Below are 13912 nucleotides of genomic sequence, written 5' to 3' on the forward strand. Positions count from 1 at the left end.
TTGTAAGGTGAAGGTGAAACCATCAGCCAATCTTGTAATGTAATGTCTATTAAAATAATTTGAGGTATAATGACACAATATACTTCTGTAAATAAGTATAGCCTATTGTAAATGACTGGATTTTCATTTAATATACAATATGCATACAGTATAACACGTGTTTATATAAATATTAAGATATTCATTTAATTCAACTTATAATATAAATTATCCATTTTCAAAATTTAAAGCACTACACTGAATGATAAATATCTGTTGTGACATTTAAAATGAAAACAAACATAAGTTGGTTATATTTGTGTATTTTAGCTTATTTATTCATCCGCTCAAACGATTGGCTCCTAAATATTGATTCATTCAGGAACAAAACAACACCATTGTTTCTGAAAGACGTTTAATTCTGTTGCAGCTTCATTTGGAACTACTTTCATAGGTTAAACAAAAATAGACTACGTGTAATAGGCTACTGTCTAAAAAGTAAGGTATTCAATATAACCTTTTGTTTAAAGGGTTACTTCAGTGATTAGCATATGGCTTTGTATCAGTAGAAACCCTGCAGTATATTCAAATGATTGTGCTTTCCCCCATCATATCCCCCTGAGACGAGAGATTATTGCATTTTATTTCTGGAAAAATTCTTCCTATGATGCAAATTGACATTTGCATCATAGGAGGAATGTTTGGCCAAAGGCTAAAGACTACAGCCAGCAGAGGGAGCCATTTCCGCATGTTTTAAACCCGCGCATGGGGGATGGAGATCACACTCAGAGCTCAGCTCGCAGCTACAGGCACTCATTTAAACGGAGCTATGGTGAGTAATGTAAGTCTTTTAACTTCTCAAACGAATTTCTATGAAAGTTAAGCTTGCAAAGGCATGAACTGAAACACGCCAGACTGAACTCGCGTTGTGAATGTATGCAGCGAGTGTAGTCGCGATTACCTCAGCTCTCATCACGAGAGCTCATCAGCTCATTTATCTGACTCCTGCAGTTAGTGCTCAGTGCTGTGATACTCGCGCGGTGACTCACTCATTATATTGAACAGACATGTTCAGTTTTTAATTGTAATGTCTGTTATCTCTGTAATCCGGTAGCGGTGGCTTTGGGAATGGCCTCACAGGGCAGCGATGCATTCTGGGAATTGTAGTCTCTTACATTCCCATGAGACAAAAATACATTTTCTGTCTTTTCTCAGTCTAGAAGGCACCAAATTCAAAAATAATTTCATATTTCTACTACATTGATGACCCAGTTTAAATACAGATTCATCTTCCCAGCGCTGAAGTACCCCTTTAATAACCTGATATTGCTGATGTCACAAAGATGAAGAAGATGAAGATTAATCCATTGATTTGAAAATTCGAATACGAAAAGTCTTTAATAAATTAAACTCAGGTAAATACATAAGGTGTAACAGTGTGTGCGTAACACAGACTGATAAACACAGAGGGAATGTGCGGAACTAATATATGGTGATTAACTAAATTACAAAAAGTTTTGGTGAAGATTAGTGTCCATGGAAGCAGATAAGTGGAGGGAAATTTAAACAACAAAGAATTCAAAGAATATATGTGATGAATGAAAACGAACTAAAATAAAACTAAGAACAAACACAACTGAGCAAGCGTGTTCTCAGATATCATGGCTCTCACTCAAGTTGGTACCGGAGGGCATTTGAACCTGAGTTCCTCTTTTCATGATTCTGTCACGTAACACGCACGAGAAAACAGGTGCGAGGACTCAAGTGCAAAGGAGTGTATTTATTATAACAAAAGAAACATAAACACAAAACAAAAACCCACAATGGGGCAAAACACATAATCAGAGAACACAAATAAACTCACAAAAGACGTAGACATGCAAAGATCCAACAACAGACTGACAAACACAAGGAGCTATAAGGGAAGAAATCAAGAGGGGAATCAGGGAACACAGGTGGGGCCAATAAACACTAATCAGATGACAAGGGGGAGGGATCGGACAGTTACACGAGCACATGCTCAACATAACAAAACCCACATGTGCACACAAGACAGGACAGGCAGTGGCTCAGTGGTTCATGTAGGTTGTCTACAAACCAGAAGGTTGGTGGTTCAATCCCCGGGTCCACCTGTCGAAGTGTCCATGAGCAAGACACCCAACCCCAGCTCCTCCCGACGAGCTGGACGGCACCTTACATGGCTGACATCGCCGTCTGTGTATGAATGGGTGTATGTAAGGCAAAATGTAAAGCGCTTTGGATAAAAGCGCTGTATAAATGCAGTCCATTTACAGGCATGTGACAGATTCACATGAGGAAAATCCAGCTGATCGGATGAACAGATAACTGTCTTTGAATGAAACAAGGGAATAACTGAGACAACTCATTATGCACTTATTATGTTTGCTGTGGTATTAATTACCCATTTTAGACATCATGTTAACAGATTTAGAGTCTAAGGGATCCACATGCAGTTTTTTTATTCTTTGCACTTCATGTCAAACTGATGCGTCATGATGCTTCCAGCAGAAAAAGATAAAAATTAGACTAATTCTTCAGAGAGTTGGAAACACAAGTCAAAACACTGTTTATAGCCTTCAGTGAAGTAATAAAACTGTTCATCTCCCCTTTACAGAGACGAGACTAGTGTCTTATAAAATGTTATTGGGCCGTGTCTCTACTCGAGGGTAAGCCTCATTCTTAGTTTATCAGGACTGAGCAGCCAGTTGAGATGGACAAGGACATTTCTCATTTCTGACAGCAGTAGACGCTCCACACCGCTGCTCGGGTCACTCACCACACAGACGGAGAAAAGCTGTTCAAAAACAGCCTCAAAGTCACAGAAATCTCGAAGTCATCATTTGTGTCGCGTGTGTGAGGATGTGTAAGCGAGTGTCAGCACTGATATGATCTTGACTGATCTGGATAATATTTCTCTCATCAGTGATGTGAGGCAGAGCAGGTCATTCGGTGTCCGTCTGCACATCTTGTTTTATTTCGTATACGATGATGTGTCATGGGACATTTCTTACGTTTATCTTAATGAAATATCGATTGCTGTTGTCACATGGATATTAAAAACTATATCTGTGTCATAACACAGTCTGAGAAATGAGGGATGAAAGTTCCCCTTCTTAAAGTGACGCCTTTAAGAACAGTTTAAGTAATAATTACTAAGGGAAATTAAAAGGTTTCTGTTAAACTAGAGGCTAGACAGCATTTACCACTTCAGTTCATATTTCTTCTCTTCTTGCTTGACAAGACCAAAGTCACTCTAAATAAAACAGACATTGCATATTGTGTGTGTGTGTGTGTGTGTGTGTGTGTGTGTGTGTGTGTGTGTGTGTGTGTGTGTGTGTGTGTGTGTAGCTGTCAGAGTACAGGTAAACTGTCATGTGGTTACTGAAGCGTTTCTTTCCTGCAAATGAAGCTCCTTCAGTACAGTTCCTTTTTCTTTTCTTTTCTTTTCTTTTCTTTTCTTTTCTTTTCTTTTCTTTTCTTTTCTTTTCTTTTCTTTTCTTTTCTTTTTTTCTCCAAAGAAGCACAGTATACACTGTGTGTGTGTTTATGTTTCTGCTTGTCTTCTTGTCGTCTTAACTAAAGTTAAAGCACCTTGGATTTCAGTTAAGGGTCACATCAGCTTCAGGGGGAATGAGAATGAAGTGTGTCTTGAGCTCTGATACGATCCATGAAAGACTAAAAACGATAAGATCAGACTTTATCTGTAGCTAATTATGGTTCCTTCACTGACCCCGCACCACCCTGATTCTCTCCATACTGCCATCATACTGAACATAATGGACCATTTTTTTGTAACCTACAAATATGCTTCAAAAAGAAGGATTTTCAAGCCTTCTAGGAGGAAATGGTCCTAAATGAAGGCCTAAATGTGGCCGGGCAGCAGCGTGTGCTGTGAGTAAATGGTGCGTAAATGTCAGTGTAAAAGGGGTTGGAGTGCTGGGGAGGAATATGGGCAGCTTCATGTTGAGATTGATCATTTTAAAGCTGTATTTTATTAAATAAGGGCCAGATAATTGAATATTCCAGGAAGGGAAAACGGGAAGAGCCGTTTGAGAAATGATGGTTGGCCGCTGATGTCTGTTTGGCTTTAATGGGAACACTTTAGCTGGCTGGAGCAGATCCAGCAGCAGTGCTCTTGAAATTCTGCTAGAGTGAAATTTTAAAAACCAGGGTTTCCACAAACAGAGATTGAAGACAAAATAAGGAAAAGTGCTCCTCTTGCCACCCCATGCGTGACCCTCACATCACCTGGATCTGCAGGAGGAGGTCAACAAATCTGTAGGTCCTTGCTTGTTTTAATGCTCTATTGTTTTTTTTAATTGTTTAATATGCTGAAAATCATAATGTGTACCATCAAACTTGCAACAATTCTCTGTAACTGTATCAAAGTACATTTACCTATTTTTTTGGCAGTCTTTCATGTGATATCCAGGTATCCCACAGCGAAAGCTTCCTTGCATTACTGATGAACAGAGATTCTTATCAGAAGAGATAATATTCGAGCCTTTTAAAATGCTGCCAGTATCTTAATCATCATTACTTACTTGACTGGGCTGATACATGACTAGTTTTTCCTGTTCTTTTTAACCAACGGTAATGTTTTCTCAAGTAAAATGAATGGTGATGTCTGAACAAGAGCGCAGAGACACTGGCAACTCCCTGTGAGGAGAAGCTGCTCTCTTTAATTGTGTCATTTCTCTGTGAATAGGGCTACTACAGAGAACTGAATGGGGAACTCCAGCAAGAATAAACACATTACAATTTTGTTTAAAAAAAAAAGAAAAATTCCTGGCTTGTTAAAGAAAAGAATTTGTTAGATAGATTGCAGTACATCTATTGTACAAAAAGTATATGTAATCAATTCACCATGTTTAGTCTATTATTTAGCCAGCACTAGTCAGTCTAGACATTATTAGCCTATATGTATTGTAGCCTATAATATGCAAATGTTTTAGTTTATTACCAAAACATATTAAAACTATCAAAACATTCAACTTTAATACTAAAACACAGATTTAAGTTATTGATAGTAACAATAAAATAATAAGAGTTTTAAAAAAAATCAATTCTCTTTATGTATGTACTGTACATGTGGCAGAATTAACAATAAAGCAGACTTTGATTGTGACTTTGACTTGATAATTAAGTGTGCAAACCAGTGAAATAATAGGCATAATGCTATACCATATAGCCTAGTATGAGGGAAAACTACATTTTTGTAGCTAAATATGTGGCTACAAACACAATACAAAGTACAGATGTGGTAATAACTGACTGTCATGACCTTATATTTCAATACTAAAGGCTAACTTACTTTTCACACTAATAGAGTGGTGCAGGTATGACGTCACGTTGTAGGCCAATCAGCAGTTAGCATCACACTGGTTCCTTTCAACAAAAAACAAATATAGGAATTTCCTATAGGCTTTTGGATTATCAGTAAAAAAAAAAAAAAAAAGCTCTGTAAGCAACAAAAATTTATGCCACTTGTCCATCAAGATAATAATCAGAGATGAACACAACTTTAATGAATTCTCGCTAAGTAAAAAGCTTAAGGTAAGCTATAAACGAACTACACCACCATCCCATGAATTTTCAGTTTACATTTTTATCTAAAAAAATTTTCAGAGGATTTTTAGAGTTAGAATAGTTTATAAGAGCACAATAAGCATGATGGGGAGTGAGTTTACCAGTTCGGCATATTGACGTTTGGTTCCCTGGAAGCCTCTGTAGTCCATTTAGCCACTTGGTAGCAACCTCCTTTTTCAGGACATGTAACAGCTTCAAAAAATCCCAACAAGTATGGTAATAATGAGGTATTTTATGTCATAGAATAACACATGAAAGTGTCTTGAGCTTATGTCAGACTTTATTTAAGCCGTTTGACCATTAAAAAAAAAAACATTGACTTCAGGAGTCGGGATAATGGAAACGGAAGTGCTAAATTGCTAACTGGTTTCATGTTTTGGCCTACAAAGTGATGTCATACCTGGCTGCACCACTCTCAAGTCATGTCGTTACGAGTTGAACGCACATGAAAGCCACCAAAAAGACGTAAATACCAGTGGGAAGTTCAGGATTTTCTTTAAGCCCCGATCTGTACGAGTTGGGGGCATGTCAGTGAGAAACATGGCGGAATCCATGGATGCAACATCTATTGTTGAATACAGTAGAATATAACGGGTATTTAGCAGTGACACTGTCAGGCTTTGTCATTTGTCATTTGCCATTCACAGTGGCTTCATAGATGAATGAAAAAGATGAAATATTAAAACTCACCTGATGTGCATTCTTTGTTCTTCATTTTCTATTAACAGAGTTAACAATCCTTTCTGTATTTTCATGAAATGCATTAAAAGAAAGTACACCAACATCCTCCTCTGATCAAAGAGACTTGTGCCGCCTTCATGTGCAATCGTAAATTTGATAATTCCCACTTCTGAAGTCGTGATTACGAGTTTATTGCATTCAAATTTTGAAACGTGAGGGCGTTCATTTGCAATTTTTTCCTAGGAAACTCGTATTTGCGATAAATCTGAGAGCACATGAAGGCAGCATTGAACGCACATGATGTTCTCATCTCATAGTATGAACATCCTAGGACTTAAACGCACAATATATGGCACCATAAGTCGCGTGCACGTTCAACCTCTGACGAAGATAACCCTCTTGGCTCTTTTTTTTCAGGTTAACTTTATTTGTTGATTCGAAAACAGCTGTTGGATTAGTTTAACTCACAAAGGAAACGTTCAGTATCTTATGTAAACCAATCAGGTTAAAGGGTTAGTTCTCCCAAAAATGTAAATTCTCTCATTAATTACTTACCCTATGCCGTTGGACAGCCGTAAGACCTCCGTATTTTTGTCGAAAGTCTTTGCTGAAACTAAAGCATGTAGTGATTCTACAATAATTTTATGAAGCGATGAGAATATTTTTTTGTGTGCAAAAAAACAACAACTAAATAACGACTTATAGGGCTGATTTCAAAACAAAGTTTCATTTGATTCCTGATTCAGATCGCGTGTCAAACTGCTGAAATCATGTGACTTTGGGGATCCGTGTCATGAAGTGATACACTGATTCATAACGTTGGAAACTTTGAAGATGAACGACATTAAGGTAATTAATGAGATAATTTTCATTTTTGGTGAACAACCCTTTAATCATTATTACGTTTATCTCTATTTCTTCTGTCCAAAAACCGAGGAACTCGTGTTTTTGTGAAGTGTAGTGGTGTAAAAAGTACCATATTATGTTTTGAGATGTTACTGAAGTCAAAGTTTCCCCAAAATAAAAATACTTATGTTACTGTCCAACATGGAAAATAATCACAAATCAGATTTTTTAACAATGAGAAAAGATTTAAATATTGTGCACAATATTATGAGACAATTTAAGCTATACACAAACGCCACAACAACGACGAGCACGATTCCAGCAGCCCTAACTCAAACATTTACATTTGCATTTACATGAGAAGGCCGTTTAAAAAGAGAAGCAGAAAGGCGCCACCTGGCGGATATCTGTTCACACGGCCTGATTTCATGCTTTTAGGGTTTTAGTTTGTGTCTTAACATCACTTTCTTTACTTAATATTACTATATATATATACTTTACTATATATATATATATATATATATATATATATATATATATATATATATATATATATATATATATATATATATATATATATATATATATATATATAGTATATATAAATCCTCTTTTATAGGTTCTAATAGTTTTGTTTTCTTATTTAATAAGCAAACTTCTTATGGATGTTTGATACTTATTTGGAGATCAATGCTATTATTTTTGTTTATAGACCTACATGAAAAATATAATAACATAATAGTTAAATAACATTTGTGTGATTTAAGTATTTATTTATATTTTAAACTTTATTTAATCCCCTCTTGGCAGCACAAACATGCTTGAAAGATGCTTTTCCCAGCCATATGCTGTACATGTTGTAGTTACAACATCTACCAATAGAGTACTAACTAGGCCATAACCAGCTAAACCTCGACCCCTTCATTCTAAAAAACACAGCACTGCTGAAAGCACTGAAGTGTTTACACTCCTTCTGTGGTTTTGAAGCTTTACTTTATCTTCATTTTCTCCTTTTATGCTGGTAGCACTGAAATAGCCAAATTTTGTTTATGCATAAACAATGCACGCATTGCATGTGTTAGATAAATAGCTTAACCCCCATCATTCCCACACTTCATGTCCAATAGCCGATGTCCTGTCAGAGATTATATTTCAAAAACAAGACAACCTGTACACACAAGATCATGGAAACACACACAGAATGCGTAAACAGAAACTGGGTCGAGTCAAGTGGCTCAATAAATATATTAACAGTATTAACAGACAAATAGAGAAATATTTTACAGACACTTTTTTGTAAAGCAGTAAACGGAGATGGAAAGGCATCAATTAGTGTTGTTGTTAACTAAAACTTAAAATAAAGTTACAATTTAATTAAATATGATCTTAATCTGAAATGAAATGGGATGTTGCCATGGCAACTAACTGAAGAAAAGTTAAAGTAAGAAAAACAACTTTAAGCTTTAAACTTAATAAAAATCTTTTTTCTTTTTTTTAATGAAAATAAAATGACAAAAGCACATTACATAAAGTACATAAAATAGGCCTACCACAAAACGAAATTAAAAAATAAAAAGTTATATGATACCAAGATTATGCTGGCAATTTATAATAACAATTTATATATAAATTCATGTTTTTATTCATTTAATTTTCAGCAATCATTCATTTAATTTCTGACTGAGAAATACGTTTTGCATTCATGGTTAGCTCATTTTAATTTGTTCTAGATAGACATGACGTTATAGTGCACTGGAAGCTCTTCGAAACCATTTCCCTAGATATACTAGGAATCTGTGAGAGCCTGGGAATACCCTGCGGGGATGAAAAACTGCTGATGAGGTAAAACTATGTAGTTGTAAAATGCAAAAGGAGGGTTCCAAAGGCAGGAGGAGACACACTACCATATTTTACTTGAATCCTCTCGCCAGTGCACGTACCTCTCTCATATTTTCTTTCTGTGCTCATGAAGCCGACAGCATGAGGCAGCGAACAGTGGTGATGTACATGGAGATCGGTTGCTTTGTGTCCTGTCTGTGTGGCTGGATGTTGATCTGTTCCACTCTGGCCACTGAGTACTGGATCGTCTCAGAAAGTGCTTCTGTTGTTCTCAGCGCCGGCGATTACTACTCCAACCTCTGGATGGACTGTGTCTCAGACACCACAGGAGTATCTGACTGTAAATACTTCCCTTCCATGATGGACCTGCCTGGTGAGGAAACATCTGTTGAAACACAGACATTATTTTATGATTTCATGTATATTGCAGGAGTATTAATAGCATGTCTTTGTGTGGTTGTTAGTTTTCCTCCATGTGTGCAGGGCTCTGGCTGTGGTCTCTGTGATCTTTGGTTTCTGGGGGGCTGTGCTTGCCCTCATTGGGATGAAATGTACCAAAATCGGAGGCTCTGAGCTCGCCAACGCCAGAGTTACATTCGCAGCAGCATTGACATACATGGCATCTGGTATGAACATTCCTTCATAATCGTTTCTACATAAACCACATTGATTCATGAACTGATGTATTAGTGTGTCTGTTTTGCAGGGTTCTGTGGTATGATAGTCTACTCCTGGTGGGGAGATAAAGTGCGTTCAGAATTTGTGGATCCATATTATTTAGAATTAAAGTACGTAATTAAAGCATTTGTGTTGGTCATACTGTTTGTATAACTTTGAAAGTGTTTAGTATCTTTTAGGAGTATATGTAGTAGTGACTGACGTAAAATATATGTCATGATATAACAAAGGGGTTATAGGGGTCATGTAATGAGGAGTCAAATTTATTTGGTCTTTTGAGACTAGAAAAACTGTATCTTTCAAAACTCAAAACTTTTTAATTTATTGAAATAAAGCCCCCACATATACATACATACATACATACATACATACATACATACATACATACATACATACATACATACATACATACATACACACATACATACATACATACATACATAAATACATACATACATGCATACATACATACATACATAAATACATACATACATGCATACATACATACATACATACATACATACATACATACATACATACATACATACATACATACATACGTCTGCACATACGATACATGTGTACATATATGCATGCATGTATACACACGTACGTAAATACATACATTCGTACATACATTCATACGAACATACATGCGTGCATACATACAAATATACATGCATACATACATACACACACACACATACATTCATACATATGTACATAAATAAGTATATGCATGCATACATACAAACATACATGCATGCATATATACATGATATATACGTGAATGTATGCATACATGTTGTTTGGGTTTTTTATGGTAAAAAACAGGGCTGTCAATTTAACATGTTATTTTAGTGCAATTCATTATTTCCACAATGTATGTGATTACAAGAAATTAACAATTATTTATAACCCTTAACAACTTTTAACTTTTAACAGCATTGTAATAGTGTGACACTCATTGCACAAGATGCAATACATGATGCAACAGCCAAAAACAACAGTCTGCATGTCTTTATAGACCAAACAGCACAAAATGATTGTACTAGATAGAACATAAAACCATCTAATTTGTAAACAAGCCTACCTGGCTACATCGGAAAAAAACTCATATGCAAATTTCGTTGTACAAGTGCTGTGCACTTATGTTAAATCAACAATTTTATTTAATTCTACATTTCATTATAAACAACTTTGAAATTCTTCTTCAACTGATTTTTGATCATCTGTGGCCTGTGGGACTCAAGAGAAAAATAAAATGTAAAAAAATTAAACATAAGCGACTTTTATTTCTCAGGTTTGAGCTCGGTGCCGCTCTCTTCATCGGTTGGGGAGGTTCGTGTCTGATTATTTGTGGAAGTGCAGTCCTGTGCTATTTCTCTGGCAAAGAATCGTTCCCTAAAAGGTAATGAACATCTACTCTTTAGGGATGGGGGGTGGGGTGTTTAAAGCGCAATGAATATGTGGTTAAACTGGTACCTTGGCTTTTTTCTTCCACTCAGGTTCAATAAACAGCCCCAAAGACCCCCATCCTACATGACAGCACGTACCAGACGGACGTACATGCTGCCGGGCTCGTCCAGACCCACAACAGTCTTCATCTCTCCTTCACACCAATCATACAGTGAGAGCAGAGGAAGGAGAGAGAGCAGAACACAAGAAAGCCAGTCATCAGGAACTGTCAGACCCGCCTGGCCTCCTATAGACTCAGCTGTGTAACCCGATGTTGAAAGACGATAACACAACAATAATAAAATAAGATTGACTTTGGTAACCATGTATCACACTTTTACAGCATTTCTTATAGGTTAATTGATTAGATATTGTTAATTAATGTTCTTTCTTAACACATTATGTTAATATATAAGTTTAAATGTAAAATGTATTAGAAATTAATATTACAGATTAATAAATGCTATTGTTATTCATTGTTGTTTTATGTTATTGCAGCAACAATGCTAACGTTCCTGTAGTGTTACCAAAGAAAAAATGAGAAACTTCTGGGAATTGTTGAGTGTCTCTAATGCAAATCCATCATTTGTGGAAGATATGGCAAAAACAAAGAGGAATCTTGAAAATGTGATTTTAATTAATAAATATTTATTAGAAAAATCTTGTCCTTTGATGCTATCAACCCCCACCACCTCAAGATGTTATTATCTATTAATAAAAATGAGGCAATCATTGGGAGAACAATACATGTGAATATGAATGTATAAATGAAAATGAAAATGTTTCAGCTGAGAAAATGAACATTGTTTTGGAGTACATTATTACCTAATGGTATCTAAACAAATATTTGAAAGAATTTAATATCAAGAAATAGTCTCATCATTTCATGATTCAGGTCTATTAAAACTTAAAGCTTTAGAGCTATATTGAATACACAGATGTTATTTGCACCCCAGTTAAAATAGCAGCATGCATTATTTGCATTAGACTGTTCATTATCCTATTCCGTTCGCACCCTAAATCACAATATCATCATCTCTGTTACAATTAGCTAGGCCTATAAACAGGCTTCACCAGACTAATGGAGGAAACAGGAGAATGTAAAGGAACATCTATGGAGCCAGAATGGTGACTTTAAAATTTGGCATCACAAATTAAAATTGTCATTGAAAACAAAAGCAGAACTGAAAAAGGAAACATTGGCATTGAAAGATTTGCATTGAAAACAGTTGTATTGGCATTGAAACAAGTATTGGCACTGAAAAAATAAAATTATTAAAATATTACAATCGTATTCTTTTATTGAATTGGGATTTATTTGTATTTTTCAATGACAATCTTCAGATTTTTTCTTCATGTCACTCTTTTTCAGTGACAGTTTTTTTTTACAATGTCAGTTTTTTTTCAATGTCACTGATTTTCAGTTTCAACTTTCTGTCACTGTTTTGGCGTGGAGAGGGGCGGGGTCTGAGGGGAGGGGTAAGTAGAGCGTAGTTTGCATATCATTGCATATAGGTATACTGAAGCCGTCACCAGCTCTGAAGCCGCATGACTAATGTCCAGTTTACCGGGAACTTCCAAGCCGCAAGTCTGTTTTTTTTTTATCTGCCATTTACATGTTTATTCACGTGCAACCTGGCCGGTTTGCTTAACTTTTAACCCCCCCCCCCCCTCAACTGAAACATGTAAATTACTAAAGCCGTGTTGGCTAACTTAACTGTGGTTAATGCAGGGTCAAATATAAACACCGGTCACCATATGCACAGAATAAGGCTAAAAGTCCGGTTTGGCAAAAAATAATTAACGTTAGGTGTCTGTCGAGTACATCACAACAGTGGCTAACAGTAACATAGCCTGTGACGTTAACACTGACATGATAATCAGCAGGGCGCCGGCTGTGTAACACTACTGACATCCCCAACCACACACACACACACACACACACACACAGGAGAGCCGCTAGTTCGGCTTAAACGCAGCGTTACACAGTAACTCCTAGGGCCGCGAATGTGCTTCTATCTGTATTTAATGGTGCTCATGTGACGGCACTGGATTCTGCTGTGCTGGTGTGATACTGCTGAACGTTTTGCGTTAGCACGTTTATGAGGTTTTGTGCAGCAGCACAACTAAATTAAATACAGATAAAAGCACACTCGCGGCCCTAGGAGTAACGTCTGTCTCCGGTGTGTGTGTGTGTGGTTGGGGATGTCAGTAGTGTAACTTACACAGCCGCATTAACCACAATTAAGTTAGCCAACACGGCTAATGTTAGTAGGCTAATTTACATGTTCCAGTCGACGTCGGAAAAAACAAAACAGCATAACAGCCGTTAAAAGTTAACCAAGCCGGCCAGGTTGCACGAGAAAACATATAAATGGCAGATAAAAAATATAAAAAAAGACTTAAACTTGCAGCTTGGAAGTTCCCAGTAAACTGGACATTAGTCATGCAGCTTCAGAGCTGGTGACGGCTTCAGTATACCTATATGCAAATGATATGCAAACTACGCTCTACTTACCCCTCCCCTCAGACCCCGCCCCTCTCCACGCCAAAACAGTGACAGAAAGTTGAAACTGAAAATCAGTGACATTGAAAAAAAACTGACATTGTAAAAAAAAACTGTCACTGAAAAAGAGTGACATGAAGAAAAAATCTGAAGATTGTCATTGAAAAATACAAATAAATCCCAATTCAATAAAAGAATACGATTGTAATATTTTAATAATTTTATTTTTTCAGTGCCAATACTTGTTTCAATGCCAATACAACTGTTTTCAATGCAAATCTTTCAATGCCAATGTTTCCTTTTTCAGTTCTGCTT

General features: G+C 36.4%; 1 protein-coding gene across 5 annotated transcripts in view; it reads left to right on the forward strand.

Moving 5' to 3' along the window:
- Positions 1-11696, forward strand: part of cldn10d (claudin 10d) — a 33017-nt gene extending 21321 nt beyond the window's left edge. For 2 of the 5 annotated variants that reach the window (XM_067458981.1, XM_067458982.1), the window contains exons 3-7: positions 9231-9328; positions 9420-9581; positions 9662-9743; positions 10937-11044; positions 11142-11696. In XM_067458981.1, coding sequence (XP_067315082.1) covers positions 9231-9328; positions 9420-9581; positions 9662-9743; positions 10937-11044; positions 11142-11358 — 667 coding nt within the window. In that variant the 3' untranslated portion in view covers positions 11359-11696. Of the gene's footprint in view, positions 1-7751; positions 9329-9419; positions 9582-9661; positions 9744-10936; positions 11045-11141 lie in introns of those variants that run through there. The other 3 variants (XM_067458980.1, XM_067458979.1, XM_067458978.1) reach the window with 3 other exon arrangements.
- The last annotated feature ends 2216 nt before the right edge of the window (positions 11697-13912 follow it).

This window comes from Pseudorasbora parva, chromosome 12 (genome assembly GCF_024679245.1).
Source record: "Pseudorasbora parva isolate DD20220531a chromosome 12, ASM2467924v1, whole genome shotgun sequence".
NCBI lineage: Eukaryota > Metazoa > Chordata > Actinopteri > Cypriniformes > Gobionidae > Pseudorasbora > Pseudorasbora parva.